Consider the following 21,683-nt stretch of genomic DNA (forward strand, 5'->3'; position numbering starts at 1 on the left):
CGCTGCAACCCCAGAGTCGTTCGTGACTGGACCTAACGGTCAGGGGTCCCTTTACCTTTACCTTTACCACCCAAATGTTAGGTGATTAACATTTTGTTGCATCAATGCGGGGGGCAGTCCTTGACACTCTGATAGAGGCAGTGGTGCGGCAGCTGCTCAAAACCTCTGCTTGAATCCAGCGATACTTGACAACTATCATCTGGTTGTAAATCTCCCCCTTTGGGGGCAAGGGGCTTGAGAGAATGGTGTTGTGGCAAGTCAGCTGCATATGTGCTTGGAGAACACTGGTTATCTAGACCCATTTCAGTCTGGTTTTACTATGGGGCCCAAACTGTTTTGGTTGTCCTGATGGACAACCTTCTCTGGGAGCTAGACAAGGAGAGTGGGACCCAGTTGTTTCTCCTGGACCTCAATGGTTTTTGATATCGTTGACCATGACATTTTACTGGACTGGCTCTTTAGGTTGGGAGGGGGAGGCCTGATGTGAAGTTGGTTCTGATCCTGGCTAGAGAGCTGGTTCTGGAGGATGGCATTGGGCAACTCATGTTCAACCCCATGGCAGTTGCTTTGTGTGCTCCCACAGGGCTGTATTCTGACCCCAATGTATGAAGCCCATGGGTGTGGTCATCAGCGAAATAGGTGTTGGATGCCATCAGTATGCAGGTGACACAGAAACATAGTAGCATTATAGTATGCTCCTAGCCATCATCTGGTGCTGATGGTAGTTGTAGCTCAGCAACATCTTGCAGGTCAAAGATTCCCTTCATAGGGTCTATAGCTTGCTTTTAAGATCATCTCCAGTCCCAGTTGGATGATTAAAGAATGTTTGTAGTCTATCTCATGCAATCCAACCTTGTCTACTCAGAAGTAAGTCATATTGCATTCAATGGAGGCTTTCTTCTGGTTGAATGAGATTACAATTGCAGCCCGTATGTGGGTGTTTTAAAATTGTATCCCACCTTTCTCCCAGATGAGGCCCTAAGCTACTGAAGGTAATGGGGCCCTTTATATGTCCTGCTGTCCTTTGTCAACAATAAATTGTCACTGTTTTTTGTGTTAAATGTATGCTATATGGTAATTTATGGACCTAGTAGGTATCTAAAGCAATTTGCACATAACCAATAGGAGCCTATTGTCATTTAGTCGTGTCCAACTCTTTGGACCATAGCACGCCAGGCACTCCTGTCTTCCACTGCCTCCCGCAGTTTGGTCAGACTCATGTTCATAGCTTCGAGAACACTGTCCAACCATCTTGTCCTCTGTCGTCCCCTTCTCCTTGTGCCCTCAATCTTTCCCAACATCAGGGTCTTTTCCAGGGAGTCTTCTCTTCTCATGAGGTGGCCAAAGTATTGGAGCCTCGGCTTCAGGATCTGTCCTTCTAGTGAGCACTCAGGGCTGATTTCCTTCAGAATGGGTGTTTGATCTTCTTGCAGTCCATGGGACTCTCAAGAGCAGGCATCCCCAAACTGCGGCTCTCCAGATGTTTTGGCCTACAACTCCCATGATCCCTAGCTAACCGGGGAAGATGGGAACTGTAGTCCAAAACATCTGGAGGGCCGAAGTTTGGGGATGCCTGCTCAAGAGTCTCCTCCAGCACCATAATTCAAAAGCATCAATTCTTCTGCAATCAGCCTTCTTTATGGTCCAGCTCTCACTTCCATACATCACTACTGGGTAAATCACAGCTTTAACTATACGGACCTTTGTTGGCAAGGTTTTGCCAATAGGAGCCTATACAACACAAAACACTGTTGCTGTATGTAGGTTTTATTTGTTTTTTATCTTTCGGAAATGTACATCCAGTTTTTTTTTCTTTACATTTTTTGGGGGGCCCAAGAGAGCCTGTTTAGCTTATACATAAATCCAGCACTGGACAAGAGAGAGTGTGTCTAATGAATTTGTGTTTGGTTCTGCCATTTTCCACCCCTGTCAGGAAGAGCATTGAATTCTGAATATTCATATTGTTATAATTTGGGCGATTGGTCTGGGTAACTTTGCAAAGCTTTGCAAGGAAGATGTCTCACAATGACTAGATAGTGAGCAAACAGACTGCTCTGGAAGGGGGGGGCAGCTTTTCTTCTCTCTAAAGATGGGGCAATCCAGGTTTCTCTTTAAGGTGGAAATTAAGAAGGAAAGATTGGGAGCTCTGGAGCTTAAAAAAAGGGCTGGGCCACGGGGCTCTGAAAGTATTGGTAGCATAGCTGTTGAGTTCTCCCCTTTTAAAAGGGAAATTCCCTTATGCTGAATAGGCTTCCTCGTGAGAAAAGGGAAAACTTGACAGCTATGATTGATAGCCCTCCCTAGAAGACTTGATGTGTGTGGGGGGGGGGGAGAATGTTGGGGTGTTTAATCCTGTACCTTCACCTATGGTCAACCTGTATCTTTGCAGAATAAGTGCAAAATGTAACAAAATACCAATAAATCTCCAGTGATTGCCTTCTGAAGGGAATGCTGCCCCTCTGAAACCTCTCACCTGTTGGAGTGCACACTCATTATTGTGAGCCAATGGTAATTGTTTCTGGTTGCCCAAGAGCAGGCATCCCCAAACTTTGGCCCTCCAGATGTTTTGGACTACAATTCCCATCTTCCCTGACCACTGGTCCTGTTAGCTAGGGATCATGGGAGTTGTAGGCCAAAACATCTGGAAGGCCGCAGTTTGGGAATGCGTGCCCTAGAGTATCTTCTCAGCAAACAGCCAAAGCTTGCATTCTGAAGAACTCTTTTGAGTTAACAGGAAGTTGGTCGCCCAGATCTCCGACAATGCATTATCAGCAATGTTGGTCACCTCTTCAAATGCAGCTTTGGTCAGACAACAGACTCTCTTCTTCCCATATATTATCTACAATTCATCACTGGCTCCGTGAAATACCCAGAAGCAGAGGAAATAAGTCCGTGATGATGAGTTCTTTATTGAAGGAGCCAAGTTCCACAAGCAAGACATGAGTGAAACGGCATTCCCCCAACTTGGCGCTTGTCTTTCCTCAAAGACTCCTGCCCCAGTCAAATGTGAATATTGGAGCTCTGCAGAAATTTAGAATGTGAGTGGAAGTTTCTCCTGTAACTCTTAATACATTGTCAGAGACCCACATGACCTCAATGGTACATTAACAGTGTATTCTGTTTCTCAGCCCACCATGCACAGCTGACATCTACAAGTCCAAGCACAGTGGCGAAATAAGCGTGCTATTTAACACATACCCAAGCATGGCACTTTTGGTCACTGCAGATTAAAGGCTCAGCTGTTCTTGGACCTTGTGCTCTCTCAGCTGTCCTGGTCTCTTGGCTAATTGATCGTGCTGAGAATCCTTTTCACAGTCACAAAGAATTATTTGTTTCACTTCGGCCACAGTGGAGACATGCTAATGTCACAAAGAAACTTCTGTCCGTATTAGATGTCTGTCCCCCCCAATAACAATGGGGTGCATTTTTAAAAAGAATAGGAAGTTCAGTTTTCCAAGAAGAGTTGTGGGGAAGGGTGAGATAGATGGGGAACAGACAGACAGGAACAGAGAAACAGTATCTCTCCTCTTGAATCACTCCACCAAAGTATTTACCCTTCTACCTTTTTAAAAAATTATTCTTTCCTGGGTTTTAGTTTCTGGAATTAATTTATTAAGTCTTTCAGCAGCTAGATTTTGCTGCTAGTTAATTGCCATTTCCAACTCATTCTGCCATTTTCTTAAGGTATGTTGACAAAAAGATAGTAAATGATAATGGCTTTGTATGTAATTCATGCTAAAACAGCGCTAAAGCCTTCTATTTTGGGGGGGGGGGGAGAGACCAGCTATCTGCACAGGACCTCTTTTCAGATGTTCACAAAGTGCATGAGGTGATGGAGGATTTCTACTGCTACAACACAATTCCTCCTCACACATGTGGGAATAATTTGTGTCAGACATTATTAGTCAAGTTACAGGTAGGTAGCCGTGTTGGTCTGAGTCGAAGCAAAATAAAAAAATTCCTTCAGTAGCACCTTAAAGACCAACTAAGTTTATATTTTGGTATGAGCTTTCGTGTGCATGCACACTTCTTCAGATACACTAGAAACAGAAGTGTCAGACCCTATATATATACAGAGGGTGGTGGGGGTGGGTGGGAATGGGAGATGGGCTGATGGGAGTGGTAAACCTGTAGATGGGTGTTAATGGCTGCTGAAGTTAAACAACAGATCAACAGAGCCAGACTGATACCTAGGGAGAACCTGCTGCAAGACAGACCCAAAAAAGAAAATAACAGAACACCACTAGTCATCACATACAGCTCCCAAGTTAAAACAGTACAACGCATCATCAGAGATCTACAGCCTCTCCTGGACAATGACAGCTCCCTTTCTCAAGCTCTGGGAGGAAGACCTTTCATTGCCTACAGACAGCCACCCAATCTTAAACAACTCCTCACCCACAATAATACAACCACCAGACTTAACATGGACACTGGTACCAGAGCCTGCAATAAACCCAGATGCCAACTTTGTTGCCACATACACCCGGACAACATCATTACTGGCCCCAACAACATCCAACATACCATCTCAGGACTATTTAATTGCTCATCTTCTAACATTGTGTATGCCATCAAATGCCAACGGTGCCCTTCAGCTCTCTATATTGGACAAACAGGCCAAACCCTACGCCAAAGGATAAATGGACATAAATCTGACATCAGGAACCATAAGACTGAAAAACCAGTAGGAGAACACTTCACTCTCCCAGGACATTCTATACAAGATCTCAAAGCAGCTGTTTTATTACAGAGAAATTTCAGGAACAGACTGGAAAGGGAAGTTGCTGAATTGGAAATCATTACCAAGCTTAAAACCATGGAAGCACCTGGGATGAATAGAGATATCGGATTCTTATCTCATTATGCATGATCAAGCTTTCTTTAGCACCTCAGCCCAGGACTAATTGCAGCCATCAGCAGCCATTAACACCCATCTACAGGTTTACCACTCCCATCAGCCCATCTCCCATTCCCACCCACCCCCACCACCCTCTGTATATATATAGGGTCTGACACTTCTGTTTCTAGTGTATCTGAAGAAGTGTGCATGCACACGAAAGCTCATACCAAAATATAAACTTAGTTGGTCTTTAAGGTGCTACTGAAGGAATTTTTTTATTATTAGTCAAGTCACAGGCACCATCCAAAAGGTGCCTGTTACACTTGAGTAACTGCCGTCCTACAGAGCCAGGCACAGGGGCACTGCATTTCCCCAGTAATAAATACTGCAGTTTTACTGGGGAACAAGTTGTACCTAGTACAACTTATGTAGCCAAGGGGGGCAGGCATAAATCAATCAAAATCAATAATCTGAGGTTCTGCCCCCCCAAAAGCCTACCCCCCTAAACAAAAACCCTGGCTATACCCATGCGAACAACCTCTCTTGAGCAGAAGTACATTTCTGAGGGAAGACGCCAGGATCTTCTGAAATAATACTTCACTAAAAATGACAGCACCGAAAGGTTTTTAACAGTCTGAACATGCTCTATGACTGGTTTGAAACAGCTTCTGGAGGAAGACGAGCAAAGGCAATGATTTGCTGCCATCTAATGCCCACTGCGCCAATTGCAGAGGAGTAAAAAAAAAAAAATCTAACAATGCAACATGCTTTAAATATTTTATTTTATGTACATGTGCACACAGCCCTCCTCTCCCCACTTTAAGTCCACACATGTTTGGCCAAGTGTGTGAATAGGGCTATATGAAAATTATGCAGGTGTGAAGGAAGTGGATAGATGAAACAAGCTTTCTTCATCTTTCAAAATAAGTTGGGGTCGCCAAAATAAATTGATCAACCGCAGGCTTAAGAGAGACAAAAGGAAGGATACTTCACAGTGCACACTTCAGTTACGTAATTCCCTGTCACAGCATGTGGTACATAGCTGCCAAGTTTTCCCTTTTCTCGCGAGGAAGCCTATTCAGCATAATGGAATTTCCCTTAAAAAAGGGGAGAACTTGGCAGCTATGATGTGGTAATGGCCACTAACTTAGACAGCTTTAAAAAGATTTGACAAATTTATGCTGGGTAAGTATGTTAGCAGTTCTTAGCCATGATGACTGGGTAGCAAGACTCCATGTTTAGGAATAATATGCTAGCGAATGGCAGTTATTGGGGACAACAGTCGGAGAGGCCTATTGACCATGGACTCAGGGATCATGGGAATCAGTATGCTGAAAGAGATGAAGCTTTGTATGGACCTGGCAGGATTCTTCTTACATTCAGTTGCACAGCTGGAAAACTCTCTCCTTGTACTAGGTGCTACCATAACTGCTATGATCATCTCTGTTCTGGACCACAGATTGCATGCAGGCAGACCTTAATTCACATGTTGCCTTCTGTGTAGTAGCCCTATTAACTTCACTTTACACAGAAACACTGCAGAAGAACGAGAATAAATATCTAACGCACATATGTTTAAAATCAAAAGCCTGCCTTCCAAGATGAGCATACATTATTCATGGTGCTTTATTTAGAACTGAGCTGGAAATAGCCTTCCCTTGTTTTATTTATCTAAATTTGCTCTCACACATGCCCATCATAAGAGCCCTAGACAGATACCAATTATGCAAACATGTAAAGCCCTATTAAATGATGTCCTCCAAAACACATTTACTTGTGAAGAAGCCTGACTGTAGCTTTTTTTTAGCATCACCCAGGAACAAGCAACCATAGCTATTTGTTGGGCTATTTAGAAGAAACCAAAGGCAAGGAGGAAATGTTTAGCTTAACCATTTTTGCTTGAAGTATTAAGAAGCAAATTCGAAAGGACTGATTGCCTGTTGTTGTTGTTGTTGTTGTTGTTGTTGTTGTTGTTAGTAATTCCACATGGGTTGAAGAAATACTTTCAAGATATGAGTTCAAACATCCAGGCTAATCAGGCATAAAATGTTTATATAAATCACTTCCCCATGACAAAAGATTTATTTTATTGGGCCTTGTTTAGACTGGTGTTTCCTGGCTCTATTGTTCAAGTTAATTGACTACTGGTTTACTCAGATTAGACATCTTTTTGGTAAATGTGTCTCTAAACACTTCACAAGCCCCTCTTGTTTATTATGAATTCCCAAGAGCCCTACTATTTCCGATTCACTTTTCACGTGTCCTACAGTATTTTGATTCACATTGCAAACATTTCACAGGAGCAGATCTTTTAACACCGACCAATTGGATTGAGTCTTGTACTAAAACACCACTTCCCTAATCATTCTACCAGTTTTCTAAATATCCCTGCTCTGTATTGAAATATAGCTTGCTTTCCAGGTGATGAGCTTCCGTTGAGACTGGCTCCGTCATAGCAGCTCATTTTTGTGCCTCCCCCCCTCCATTATTTGCTTTGGCTAATACCCTGGAATTCTGATCATCTTAAATATCAAGAGCCAAGGGTGCCAATATATAGATCTTTTATTTTACATTTTTTAAAAATATATCCTCTACAGTACAAACAAGTTCACCATTTGCTATGACATTATATAGATAGCATGCATCTACGTGGTGGAATGTAGAGTTACATTTGCTGTGCTCCATTAAAATATATCAGAATAAAAAGGCGCTACAAGAGCAGTCAGAATTTTATATAGGGTTGCCAGACTCAATAGAGGACAGGACTTCTGTGCCTTTAATTGCCCTGCTCTCTTTTGAGTCTGGAAACTTTAAAGAGAAACCAGCAGACCCTTTGCTTGGAAATTAAACAATTAAACTCAAAAGAGAGCAGGGCAATTAAAGGCACAGAAGTCCTGTCCTCTATTGAGTCTGGCAACCCTAATTTTATACCCAGGTCCCAGTCTAGTGAGAGGGCAGCTCACACATGAAAATAGGCTGCAGGAGGGGACCACCTGTGCAAGGGACTGCTGTCAAGGGGGAACTGCCTGTAACCTATTGCATGTTTACAGTGGGAAACCTGATCTGAAGTACCTGGTGCTTCAGTTATGGAGTCCCCTTTCCACCCCACCCCAATCCAAAGAACCCTGGGAACCATAGTTTACCATTCACAGAGCCAATTCCCAGCACCCATAACAAACTACAGTACTCAGGATTATTCTGGGGCAGTCTTGTGCTTTAAAAGTGTGCTATATCTATGGCGTGGCTTTATTTATTTTGTTTTATTGCATATATATATATATATATATATATATATATGCCCCTTACCTTTTCTCCAAAGAGTTCCAGAGTGGAGGACATAGCTCTCCTCCTCCCCGCTTTATCCTCACACAACAACCCTGTGAGGCAGGTTAGGCTGGGAGTGAGTGCCTGGTCCAAGATCACCTGGTCCAGTGAGCTACATGGCTGAGTGGGGATTTGAACCCTGGTCTCCCAGGTGCTAATCAGACCTACAGGTGTAAGCCATTATCCTACACTTAATGGGACTCCCTGTTTACTCCAGGGAAAGAGAGGTTCTGGGTGGGAACAGAGATGGGAGGAAAATGAGCAGGAAAGCAAAGAGAAAGATAGCTGGGAGAGAAGGGGGAGCGAAAGCAACCTGTGTGTACAATGTTGTGTAGCTGCAGCAAAACAACAGTAACTATGTACTATTCTCCCTTGTGCCCAGGCCAAGAATTACATGCTCGTCCCTTTCAATAATAATAATAATAATAATTTTTATTTATACCCTGCCCTCCCCGGCCAAAACCGGACTCAGAGCGGCTAACATCAAATATATAACATATTGCCATAAAATCAAGTGATCAATTAAAATACATCCTAAAATCAAATCAGAATCAAAGTGAAATCTAATCAGATGGCAACCCGCAAATTAGGGATGGGGACCTTAAATGCTCACCAGGCCTGTTTATACTGATCTTATATGAGCCTGTGAGAAAAGTTGGGGGGCCACTTTCATGCAAGTTCTTATAAGGTGAGAGGGGGATACCAACCAGTATCACCTTCTCTTTCTCTCACTTCCTCAGCCACCCTAACCTGCTGATTTGCCACCCTCCCTCCCAATCTGCCACCAAATTCAGGTTGCTGCCTCAGAAAGTTGGCTCTGTTTGCAAGGAAGGGAAAGGCCTTTCTTGAGCATGGCACCAATCTTTGGAAAAAGGGGTAAAAATATCTATTTAAAGGGAAAAATAAAGTGTAAAAATAAGTGTAAAATAACCCCTCAGTCACTAGTTCTTGTAAATTCATCACCATATCTACACTGGCAAGTTTTTTTAGTATGGAGGAGATTTTTATGTTGTTGCTTTTATTATTTTTTTAGCTTTGTCAGGAGCTTATAAACGACCTGGGACCCATTATCCCAGGCAAAGAGTTGCTTTTCTCTGGGGTAATAATGCACCATGGAGTGACTTGTCTGGCGTTTGGGGAAAGGAAGTGGCGGGATTTCATAAGGATTGATGGCATCTAAGGTGTCATAAATGCACTCGATGCGAGATGTACCTCCCCCTGGTGAACTGTACACTACGTACAGGGCGCCGCACATCATAAAAGCCGCTTCGGCATTCTGGCTTTTGCAGGATGTGTCCCAGGTATATTCCACGGCCATGGTTTCATGGTTGATTTTAGAAATGACCAGCTTTCTGCCAGTATCTGGCTCTGTGTGGATTGCCCACAATCCCAGTTCATCCACAGCTAGGTCTATCTTAGTGGAAGGAAGAAGATCGTAGGCGAAGGTCTCTCCGGCACCTGACAGCAGCAGGCGGCCAGTTACATTTCTTTTCTGAATGTCAAACTTAATTATCTCATTTAATGAGCCAAATTTGTGATAAAACAGAAAACCGTCATATATAACATGGCCTGTCCCTTGCCAGGGAAAAGGCAGGTTAACTCTCCGAGCTGACTGTTTCTCACCACTTTCAGTAAAAGCGCGGATATTTGCAAACTCCATTACAATTTTGTTCTTTACCCCAGTTAAGAAATAGATCTTTTGGGGATTCTTGATGGGGTCCTTCAGCCACGAACCCTGTGTGTCTCCAGACTTCTTTACTATCTTCAGGGATTTGAAGCCTGCAATCATGTGGTTACAACCTTTAAGGGGGGGGGGGAGGGAGGTAAATACAAAAGAAGCATCAACACATATGTCGTAAGTTCTCTGCTTTAGCATTTGAATATTCTCCCCATCCAGCATATTTCAAGAAAGTGTAAATTGTTTTCTGTACCATCACACGTCACAATTGGTCTACCTTCTGTCAAAGAAAATAACGAAATGGAACAGTGAATAGATTATCTAAATTGATCTAGCTCTCTCCCATCTGATACACCCCAAGCCAGAATTGCCTTAGCATCTGCAGATATGATGTATTCTATGGTATATTGTGCTGTTTTTGTCTCCTGAATTTCTTCACAGCCATTTGCTTGCTTGTTTATTTGATTTCTGAATTGCCCTCCCTCCCAAAAGATCCCAGGGTGATAAAGCAGAGCAACAAAATACATCCAATAAATAAAACTCATACAAACAGCCATAAATTTATGTCAAATATCATAGCCATTAAAATGCAATAACCATTTCCAGCTGTTGGCCATCAAAACAAGTAGCCTCGATTTATAGAAGCCTGGGTACTCATGTATGTCTTTAACTGACATCATACCGGTAGGAGCCAACTCCACGGGGTCTTGTGCGCTTCAGCCTCCACAATAAAATATTTGAGGGGGTCGACCTCCTGCAAAGTTGATGGGCATTGCCATTCAAATTGTGTGTGTGTGTGTGTGTGCCCCGTGTCATGTGATTACGTGGGGTGGGGCTTACCTGGGCCCCCACAATGTTTCATTCAAGTTGGAACCGCTGGATGACATCTAAATATAAGCAGGCAAGGAGACCAAACATGTCTCCAGGGGAGAATGTTCTAAAGTTGGGGTGCCACTACTGTAGTAAGAAGGCCCTGTAATCTCCACAGGGTGAATCCTAGCAGGAACCATGAGCAAAACTCCTTGCCCTTGCTGAATCTTAGGGACAGGAGTGGCTGGTATTGGACCCATCAGAGATCAGCAACTGGATGCCCCCAAACCAAAGCCAATTTCACCGAGTACCACCTGGACTTCCTAGTTGTCAAATCAATTAAGCAGCAAACAAAGTTTGTGGAAGAGAATGTAACAGTCACTCCAGGGACTAGGGTGGAACTCTTCCCTCTTCCCCATTCTTCAGCATGGTTTTCCCATTCAACTACTTGCTGACCAGGCTATTACGTTTGTGTTCTTAACATCTGCATCTCTTTTCCTTGAAATTATACCTGTCCTCTGAAATCAGGCAGCTGCTTCCCCCGTGTTTAGAGTAATTGAAAAAGAACCATTTTAAGTCCAAAAGACAGATATGGTTTGCCATGGATCGTCCACCTGCACCAGACTTTGCTCTAGTTTTAGATGAAAGAGAAATTAACTTTTGGGTTATTCTGAAGTAACTTTCGGTCTCTCCTCACGCTGGCGTTCCACCTGTTTTTGTTAATAGAATCCCCATGAGCCACAATACTCTTTTGGTACATTGGTTTGTTTGCATTTAGGCTAGCAGAGAGGAAAGCCACATGAGGCAGGCAGGCCATTATCTACTTAGACTGGGAGTTATTCTCCTGGCAGGAGTTCTGCTACCTGATTTCCTTTTTAAAAGAAATGAAAACAAAACTGGAGACACTATAAGCTGAGTCTGGGATCTTGTACATGCAAAAAACAGCAACACTCATACATTTACCACAGTATAATTACCAAAACACCGCATGAGACATCTTCAGGCATTGCAGGTAAAGGAAAGTAAACATGGGGTTGGGCAGGGGCAAAGGCACTAACTTCACCCCCCCTCCATTGCTGTTCTGATCACCTTCCAAATTAAAGGAGGACAGAAGTCTGAAACAGGGAGCCTCCTATTCGGAAGGAGGCTCCCCACATGATGAAAAACCTTGGTTTTGAAATGCTGGGGGTTAGTATGTCCCCTGCATATTTTCTCTGCCCAAACAGCGGCCTCTGATGAGGGCTAAGAAAAACTGATTTGAACCAGCCCTCAGTTCTGTCCTGATATTAGAACATTGCTGAAGAAGTTCCATATACTTCATCATGAGGGCAACCCTCCCCAACTACAGTGGTAACTTGGTTCTCAAACGCCTTGGTTCTCAAACGCCAAAAAACCCGGAAGTGTTCCAGTTTTCTAATATTTTTCGGAAGCCGAACGTCCAATGCAGCTGTCTGCTATTGTTTCTAGGGCGCCTGACCAATCAGAAGCTGTGCCTTGGTTTTCAAACATTTCGGAAGTCCAACGGAACGGAATAAGTTTGGCGCTTTGTTTTGGCTATTTATTTTGCATTTTTGTTTTTGAGACTTATTCAGTTAATTTGTTTTTGTGACTGTGGAACCCAGTTCGGCTACTGATTGTGTGAATGCGGAAATGGATAAAAGCCACCAACCCCCAATCCAAACAATGACTATCATCAGTTCAGGTAAGAAAATAATAATAATTGTAATTTTTATCATCTACAATGCTGTCTTATTTTATGGATCAATGGTCTTGTTAGATAGTAAAATTCATGTTAAATTGCTGTTTTAGGGGTTGTTTTTAAAAGTCTGGAACGGGTTAATCCATTTTGCATTACTTTCTGTGGGAAGTGTGCCTTGGTTTTGGGACGCTTTGGTTTTGGAACGGACTTCCGGAACAGAGTAAGTTTGAGAACCAAGGTACCACTGTAAATCTGCAGCAGGGGGCTGCTTCTTGCTGGGGCACAATCCAGGACCCAAGCATTATTCTTCTGCCTGCCCAAGGCAATACAGAGTGAAAAGACACACTGTTTGGACTCTAAAGAATGTATTTTAATAAGACACAGTATTTGCAGCCAAACAGAGTAAACAAGCCCTTTAGGTAGGAAGCTGCAGCATAAAACATTACAGAACAGGCTTATGAAACTATCCCTGTAGTACTATCACTTTCCTCTTCGGGAGCCTACTTCAAATTAATTGAAACAAGTTGATATATTTCCATTCCCTTTGGGGGAGTTTGTAGTCTTGGATGCCCATAGCTATTGGATATGTATACAGTTGGGGGATAACTAACGGCCCTGAAACCCTTTCAGTAGTGGTGAGCCCTGAATCATCTCAGACTAAAATGAGACTTTTGTGCTTCGTTTGAAAGAAGGACAAACAGTACTTCTAGCCACTGAACTGAAGATCAGTGATGTCCAAGTGGCCCAGGACATTTCTCCCACAACTACAGTTTGGTCAGTCTTGCACTGGAAGCATTCACAATAGCTAGTGCTCCATATCACAGCCAGTCTCCATTAAAACCAATGGCAAGGAAATGATTCCTTTGTGCTTGCAAAGTACCTCCCACATCTGTCCCGCATGATTAAGAGTTGGGGACAGGTGTGGTTCCCACTAAAATCAAATGGAAATCTAGTAATTACTGATTTGTCCCATTGATTTAAAGGGGAGCTATCTTTAGTCTGAATCCAATCCAATAACTGAAAAAAGGAAAGGTAAGAAACCAAGAGTTTCCTGATTTGAAAATATAAATTTATAGACCGTGTCAAAATGGTGACAATTAGGCATAGGCTGAACAAAGAATAGTTATTGCAGCAAAAATTAAATTAGATCAAGACAGATTGCCCACATTTTAGCAACGTCTGCTACGAGAAAATCGCAACAGATTTTTTGGCGGATCAGCCAAAGGTGGAAGACCTCCATTATGACCTTGGGTTAGATATATGGATAATATAGAAAATAGTTTTTGAATGTTTCGTGCATTAACTGTCTAGAAAGGGATATTCATGGAGCAGCAAAGGGCTTGCATAGTTTGTAATGCTTATTTGAATATCCGAAAGCACACTGTGGAAGAACAAGTCATTTTTCTTCCCTAGCTTAGTGATAAGTAATTTCCCAAGGGCAAACTTCTTATAATGCCACTGTTTTTGTATGTTTTCCTGTACTACAAAAGTAATGTAACAAGTATATGAACAGGAGATACAAGAATATTCTTGTGTGTGTTTGTGTGCAATCATGCAATGAAGAGAGAAAGAAAAGAGCAATAATATTGTCCTCCTAGGACTAAGTACCCATTGCTTTTGAAACTCAAATTACAAATTATTTTTAATTTGTGTGCATGCCATGCTTGAATCTAATAACCAGTGCAATGACTGATCACCCCAAATTGAAAATTGTGAAGAAGTCCAAGATGTATAGATAGTATTTCAGAACTCAGAAACATTCCTCTGGGGTGATTTGAGAAGGAATAAAGACTTTCACTAAATCTTGATGTGCTCCTCTTAACTTCTGTATTTATTTAATTTTGGTTTGCAGCTAACGGTGCAAACCTATAAACAAATACATGGAAATAAGTCCTATGGAACCCATTGGGACAACCCTTCTGGGTAGCCTGGTATAGGATGGTGCTGTATGTTACTCACGTTGTTGCGTAATCTTGACACTGAACAGCAGGAAATAATGATACACGTGGGGAAAACAGATCATTTTGCAGATGGAAGCCATCTCCATCTCTTTACAATCCTTCCCTGTTTATATATGCGGGTTGTATTCACCCTCCACAGTAGATCTGGGGGTGAAGGGGAGAGGAAAGGGGGAGAGGAAAGGGGGAAAGTCCACCTGCACAGTTATTTAGATGCATACTGTCCTCTGCCAATTATCTTAGCAGAACAGGGGAACCTGTTGTCCTCCAGATGTTCTTCGACTCTTACTTCCATCAGTCCCAGGCAGCACGGCCAATGGTCAATGATGATGGGAACTGGAGTCCAGCAACATCTGGAGGTCCACAAGTTCCCCATCTCTGCTTTGCAACATAAAACCATGAAACACAAATTCTTACTCTTGTATTTCATGGTTTAATGCTGTAAACAGGGATGGGAATTGGTATGTTACCATAATTTTTTCATCAGGCTGATCCGCTATCAATTCAACAGGATACTGTATGTATACACTGAAAGATTCACACCATGAGAACTGAGCTGAAATACTGATGCATTGACTAAAGCGGGCGTGTGGTACCTACAGCCCTCCCAGAGGTTGTTGGGCTACAAATCCCATCCTCCTTGACCATTGCCCAACCTGCCCAGGGTTTATGGGAATTGGAGTCCAACAACATCTGGAGAGCTACAGTTTCACTATCCCTGACCTAAAAGGATAATTTTAAAACGTTGTAGCTAAACTATTCTTACTTGCATTGAGCATGAGCTTGACTTTCTGTTTCGACTCCTCTTGTTCCATTAATTGTTGCTCCACGAGGTCCTCGTCGACTTCCACGCAGGTGTCGGGGGATTCCTTTGCCGATTCAAAATAGTCAATTTCCCTTTGCGCTCTTTCCACTCTCGTTAGCAAATGGTCAACATCATTTTTAAGATCCGTCTTCAAAACGTTGAGTCCTTCCAGGCGTGACATCATCCTCTTGGAAAACTCTCGGAATTCCTGTACGTAATCTGCAATATCTTGATTGCATTTGTTTAACCTGTTCTTTAGTTAGAACACAGACAGGTGCATTTATATACAGAGAACTAGTTTAATGGTTTTCCCAAATAGGCACTACATTTAAAATATTACTTTTCTCCATTTCAGACGAATTAACTATGTCTCCTGTTTCAGCGACATGTTACTGAATGTCTGTTGCAAGAAATTATTGGGACCACACTCTGAGAATGAATCCTTATGCATGGTGCCAAGTTCCTTATTCATTTATTCTATCTGAAAAGCTTTCTTTGTAATGTTGCAATCTGTTTTCAAATTTCTTTTTTTAAAAAAAATGCAAATTCTAAACCTTACAAAAGCAAAGCAAAGACAACAACAACCACCAGAACAAAGAACAAAAGCATTTTTTTTCCAAAAATAAGCCAAATTCTGAGTAATACAGATTTACTTAGCAGAGTCTGTAACCTGAAGCGTCTGTAAGCTGAAGCGTCTGTAACCCGAGGTACCACTGTATAAGCAACATGTATGCCCAATGAAAAAAACACAACCCACCTAATTCTTGGGTGGAATCGTAATTCTTTCCCCCCCCTCATAAAATAATATTCTAAAAAGTTCGGCCTCTATTTTATTCAGAAAACAGCAGTATCACTGCTGTTAACTAAGGCAGACTTTTGGGTATATAAATGCACTTTCCCTGTTCTTTATGGATTTTCCCTAGTCAAATATACTTCAGCACAAATATATTCTTCCTGCCTCCAGGGTTCCATCAATCCCAAACATTGGATTTGCCTCAAACACATAACTTTTTCACATACTAATAGAGCAAATGCGTGATTGCTACCAAGTATAAACTTGACAGGCAGTAAAAACCAAGTCCTGGCTCCAGGATTAGTATACCTGTATGGTGTACTATATTATGATATATATATATATATATATATATATATATATATATATATATATTTGCAAACATGTGTTTGTCATATGTACACTTAAAAATGGGGGCGGGGGGAATTTACAAAAAGTTGGAGAACAGCTGAATGCAAAATTTCTCCACAATCTACAGGAGGCTTCAAAAATAGTAGCTGTGCTGGCGGAAGACACCAGTGAGGCCCCTGCTGCTCCAGATGTTGCACAGCTGGAGGGGATGGAGCCAAAGAAAAGAGTCCACTGAGTACAGTTACTCAGAGCTCCAGCTTTGCAGCCCCTCCAAAGGCAGCTTCCCCTTCTTTCCTTGACTGGAGCTATTGTGTGAGAGAATGGAAGGCAAAGACCCTTTTTTCCTACCTGCCTGTCATGAAAAATAGAAGTATGAAGATGGCTTGCATATTTGACTCAAATGTGTAACATCACAAATGATTGGAGTAACTGCAAATTTACGGAAGAAGCAAAATCAGAAACACACTCTGCCGCCCACCACTCCTACCTATAAATCAGGGACGGGGAACCTCAGATGGGGGGGGGGTCAAATTCTAGGTGTCCTCCCCATCTAGAACTACTCTTGGGAAAACATATTTCTCATGCCTGGGACACTAAACAGCAGTATATGAGGAACTGTGGGTGGGAAAGACCTCCTTTCTTTTTGCTGGTGCTGGAGTAATATCCGCAGCCTAGTACATAGCTGCCAAGTTATCCCTTTTTAAAGGGATTTTCCCTTATGCTGAATAGGCTTCCTAGCGAGAAAAGGGAAAACTTGGCAGCTATGGCCTAGTAAGTGGTTAGTAGTGAAATGGGGTGGGAGGGTGCAGGTTTGAGGACTGGCTGAGTGATGGGCAGAGCTGGGGGCAGGGAGCAGTGGAATTCATCAGATTGGACTGAAATCTGAGCCAGGGAAGAATTAAGGGGTTGTAATTCTCACTTCCTATTTGAGGTGAGTATTATAAACCCCTGGCTCTGAGTCAGGACAAAGCAGTCTCATTGACATCTCTATAGCTATCACCCTCCAGCCTAGTTCCAATCTTGGCGTGACTGTCTGAGGAGATAACAGGCAGCAAGCCATGACAATTGATCACACAATGATTGATTATAGCAGTTATTCAGCCGTATCAAGTGACAGCTGTAGTAATCCTGCATAATCGTGGCTTCACCCTGCTTGCTTCTTCACTGCCTCTTACTTGTCGGTCCTCTAACTTATCTCCATTAATCACTGCCATTTCCTGACTTCACTCCCTTTGCTATGCCCATTGCCCACCTACCTCAGATTGTAAGCCCTTTGAGAAGAGGTGGCGCAGAACTGCCACCTTTGTTGTTGTTGAAGCATTCCTGTGCTGCTATTGACCTGGCCTGAAGATGAAACAATGCTTCATGTCGAGGATTTGTGGAAGTTAATGGACTCCTGCTAAGTAAAATATGGGTCCTTCTTCCTGTGCACAACACCAAGCCTTCACCTTTTCTCAAGAAATGTCAACATCACCCCAAATTTTCAAACATTCTCACTCATAATGGGAAAGAGAACAGCAGGCATTGATTTGTAAAAGCTCTCACAGAAACCCACATGAATTGCAGGGCAATGTTAGGGAAGTTTACTCAGAAGTACTGCAAGTTACAGAGTTTTTTTTGGGTGGCTTACTCCCAGGCAAGTATACATAGAATTGCAATCCTAGGCACACCTACATGGGAGTAAGCCCCAGTGGATGATATTATTATTATTATTATTATTATTATTATTATTATTATTATTACCCACATATAGAATTGCATTGCTAATCAGTACAATACATAGTTAACAGCAAATTCCTGTTCTACTAACCCACATGCAGTGTTGAAACAATTATAACTTCTTAAAGCTTGTTACCAGAGCTTTCTTTCAGCAAGAACTCGCTGAAACTCAGTTCCAGCACCTCTTAGGTGGCCGCCATTGCCTTTCTAAGAGAACAAGGGAGGTGTTCGTGGTGAATTCTGGCACCTCTTTTTCTAGAAAAATAGCCCTGCTTGTTACATTGACTGAATGCATATGATTCCCAATGCTACAGGAGGGGTTCCCAACCTTTGTCAACAAGGAGGTGTAGGAGGGTACCGTGGTGCCATGGTGATCATGTTGGGGACCCCACTGCTATAGTAAGAAAGTGTGTTTTCAAGATCCAGGAGTTTTCATTTGCCCTCTTAGCATTGTGAAAATGGCTGCAATGAATCTCATTAGCTTAACCCGGGTGTCCCCAAACTACGGTCCGCGGGCCAGATGCGGCCCAATTGGCCTCCCAAATGGCCCGCGACGACCCCCGCCGCCCGCTGCTGCCGCCTGCTCTTACGGCGCGCTGCGCGGCGGCGCACTTCCAGATCGGAAAAAGCGCCGAAAATCATTTGTGCGCATGCGTATAGGCCTCTCCTGACCCAGAAGAGGTCATTTCCGGTGCACTTCCGGGTCGGGGGAGGCCCATACACATGCGCACAAACGATTTTCGGCGATTTTTCCAACCTGGAAGTGTGCCACCGCGCCAGTAAGTATGTTTGCGCGCACTCCCCCACCCTCTGGCCCGCACTCCCCTGCCCTCCGGCCCGCCGCACAATCGGCGCGGCAGGCACCGGCCCAAAGCCGGGTAAGTCTGGGGACCCCTGGCTTAACCAGAACACCTATGTAGTAAAGGTCAGAAACTGGAAGTCCTGTTTGAGGAGTAGATGAGGTACTTGTGGCATTCAAATTTCACACAGAATGTCAAATGGATTTTCTCCCAAAGAGTGAAAATATCCCAGATCCCATCCTGCCCAATCCAGCCCTTGTTCAGCACAATGTAAACCTTTGCTTGCTTTCCACTGAAAAATCAACTACCGGTAACTTAAGTGTTTTAACTCTAGCTGGATTGCACCCATTCCAAGCATGCATGTTTACTTGCTAATAAAATCAATAGGAACAACTTTCATAAACAACCTTGCATTTGGGCTGTTCCTTATACCTTTACTGTCATAATTAAAGCTACAGTTATAAAAATGAGCTCATTTCAAAAGGAAAGCAATTTATTTCCCTAGCACACATCCACTTCACACAGAAAAATCAAATCATTTTTCAGATATCACTGATATACCCACATACCTCTATTGAGAGAATTCGGCGGTCGATGTAATGCACCAATCCAGCATCTTGCATTACATATTGTGCTTCTCCCGCGATACTTGTAAAGAATGAAACTAATAAGAATCTGAGCTGTATGGCTGCCATTGTTGCATTAAACCTTCAAACACCCTAAAAACTGACACTAGAGGCTTCCGTTTAATATCTGCCCAGCACTGTGCTGTGTGCAGGCAAAAACAAAACTTAACTACTGTGTGATTTAAAATGGCTGTTTAGGCTCCCACAGTCTCTCATTAACACAATAAAGTTTTGCAAAGCTCTAGGCTGCATAAGTTTGTTTCTAGGAGTGCTTTTCAGCTCGTGATCTTTTGATTGGGTCCAGATGTTCAAAACTGAGCTGTACAGCGCATGTAGGCTAGCAGTATCGAGCCAAAGCTATTATTCTTCAGCTGCTTCCAGACTGTCACTGTTTTGATAGGTATGATTCAAGTGGATTTCATGCTCTTGTGCAACAAGGCCACTTCCCCTCTCACCCCCCACAAAATACCATGCAATTTTTGAGGTAAGAAAAGTGTCAGACAAATACTGTTACCTAGGATTGCCATATTTCAAAGAGTGAAAATGTGGACACAATGGGTGGGTTTTTTTGGCAAAGTTTTTGAGCTACATCCAGACACTCTTTCCGACTGCCGTATTCCAGCTATGTCCGTATGTCTGGGAAATTCTGGACATATGCTTGCCCTAATTTTGCCACCCCAATCTCTGCCTGGAGGTAGTGAGAGATTCTAGGTTCTTGGCACTTAACCAGGAAAAATGAGGCACAATTGAGGCTAGTGTCTTTACCAAACATGCCTTATTTACTCATATTTACAACCTAATGCCTTCAACAGAAGGGGCGCAGAGCATTATCCCCCAAGCGTGTCTCTTGTCACACCCAGCACTAGAAAAAGAGGTGCTGGAACTCACTATGAACACCTCCCTCTTTCTCTTAGAATGACAATAGCACCCACCTGAGAGGTGCCAGAACCGAGTTCCTTTGAGTTCCCCCTGAAAAAGCCCTGGTCACACCCCTCATAGCTTCATAGGTTGTCCAGAAACCAGCCATGCTCCCCAGTCTCCTGGAGCAGCTTTCCCCAGCCAGGGCTCATGAAGTTCTGTCCTCTTCCTCCACCTTCTTCCCAGCAGGACTTACAGAATACAACTCTGCCCCTTCCGCTTCCAGCACCCCCCCCCCACATCACCCTGACAACCTGTTCCTCAAGTCCATTGTAAAAGGAAATTTTCCTGTTGCTTACACCAGACCACTCCTACCCTAAAAGCTACTGGGCAGAGAGTCTGATGTTCTGCTGGTGGCTTACCATTATCAAACAAACCAGGCCATTACCAGCCTTCTGTTTCTTCAATGACCACCTCCAGTGAGCCTTTCTGAGGCTAGCCTCATGAGGAAGCTAGGTAAAGGTAAAGGACCCCTGACAGTTAAGTCCAGTTGCGAACGACTCTGGGGTTGCGGCGCTCATCTCGCTTTACTGGCCGAGGGAGCCGATGTTCGTCCACAGACGGTTTTTCCGGGTCATGTGGCCAGCATGACTAATCCGCTTCTGGCAAAACCAGAGCAGCGCACGGAAACGCCGTTTACCTTCCCACCAGAGTGGTACCTATTTATCTACTTGCACTTTGACGTGCTTTTGAACTGCTAGGTGGGCAGGAGCTGGGACCGAGCAACAGGAGCTCATCCTGTCATGGGGATTCGAACTGCCGACCTTCCGATCGGCAAGCCCTAGGCTCAGTGGTTTAGACCACAGCGCCACCCGCGTCCCCCTTGAGGAAGCTAACTGGTATTATTTCCAGCCCTTGCTTAATTCATGAACGTAGCCGTTTGCTCAAATTTTAACCCTTCACTGAACATAGAGGTTATAGGGGGTCTGCTCCATCAAACTCATAACATCACACTGGAAAGTGTGAGATGATAGCAGCAAAGAGATTATACCCACACCCACACAAGTGATTTCTTTGTGGTCGCTGAAGCATAAGTATTCGCATGTGAGTATTATTGATTAAATGCATTTAAAAATGTGTTACAGTGTTCAGAATTTAGCCTTTGAGCCCACATTCTGATGCTAGCAAGCTATGACAGTGTATTTTAATGTAAATATTTGTACAAACCCACTGGCAAAAACCCACCCTTCTTTTTCCTTCCTTCCTTCCTTCCTTCCTTCCTTCCTTCCTTCCTTCCTTCCTTCCTTCCTTCCTTCCTTCCTTCCTTCCTGTTAAAAAAACAAACAAACTATAAAAAGTTGCAGAATGTGGAGTCAGAGAGAAATGGTAATAGTAATAGCTGGGAACATAAGAAAAAGT

General features: G+C 43.2%; 1 protein-coding gene across 1 annotated transcript; it reads right to left on the bottom strand.

The window, feature by feature from the left end:
- Positions 1 to 7,387: 7,387 nt before the first annotated feature.
- OLFML1 (olfactomedin like 1) lies at positions 7,388 to 19,722 on the bottom strand. Its single transcript, XM_035118409.3, has 3 exons — positions 19,350 to 19,722; positions 15,079 to 15,370; positions 7,388 to 9,967 (listed from the first exon to the last, which is right to left on the bottom strand). The coding sequence occupies exons 1-3, from the start codon at positions 19,473 to 19,475 to the stop codon at positions 9,189 to 9,191; spliced, it is 1,197 nt and encodes a 398-aa protein (XP_034974300.1). The 5' UTR covers positions 19,476 to 19,722; the 3' UTR covers positions 7,388 to 9,188.
- Between the last annotated feature and the right edge of the window lie 1,961 nt (positions 19,723 to 21,683).

The sequence above is a fragment of the Zootoca vivipara genome, chromosome 1 (genome assembly GCF_965207765.1).
Source record: "Zootoca vivipara chromosome 1, rZooViv2.hap1.1, whole genome shotgun sequence".
Lineage (NCBI taxonomy): Eukaryota > Metazoa > Chordata > Lepidosauria > Squamata > Lacertidae > Zootoca > Zootoca vivipara.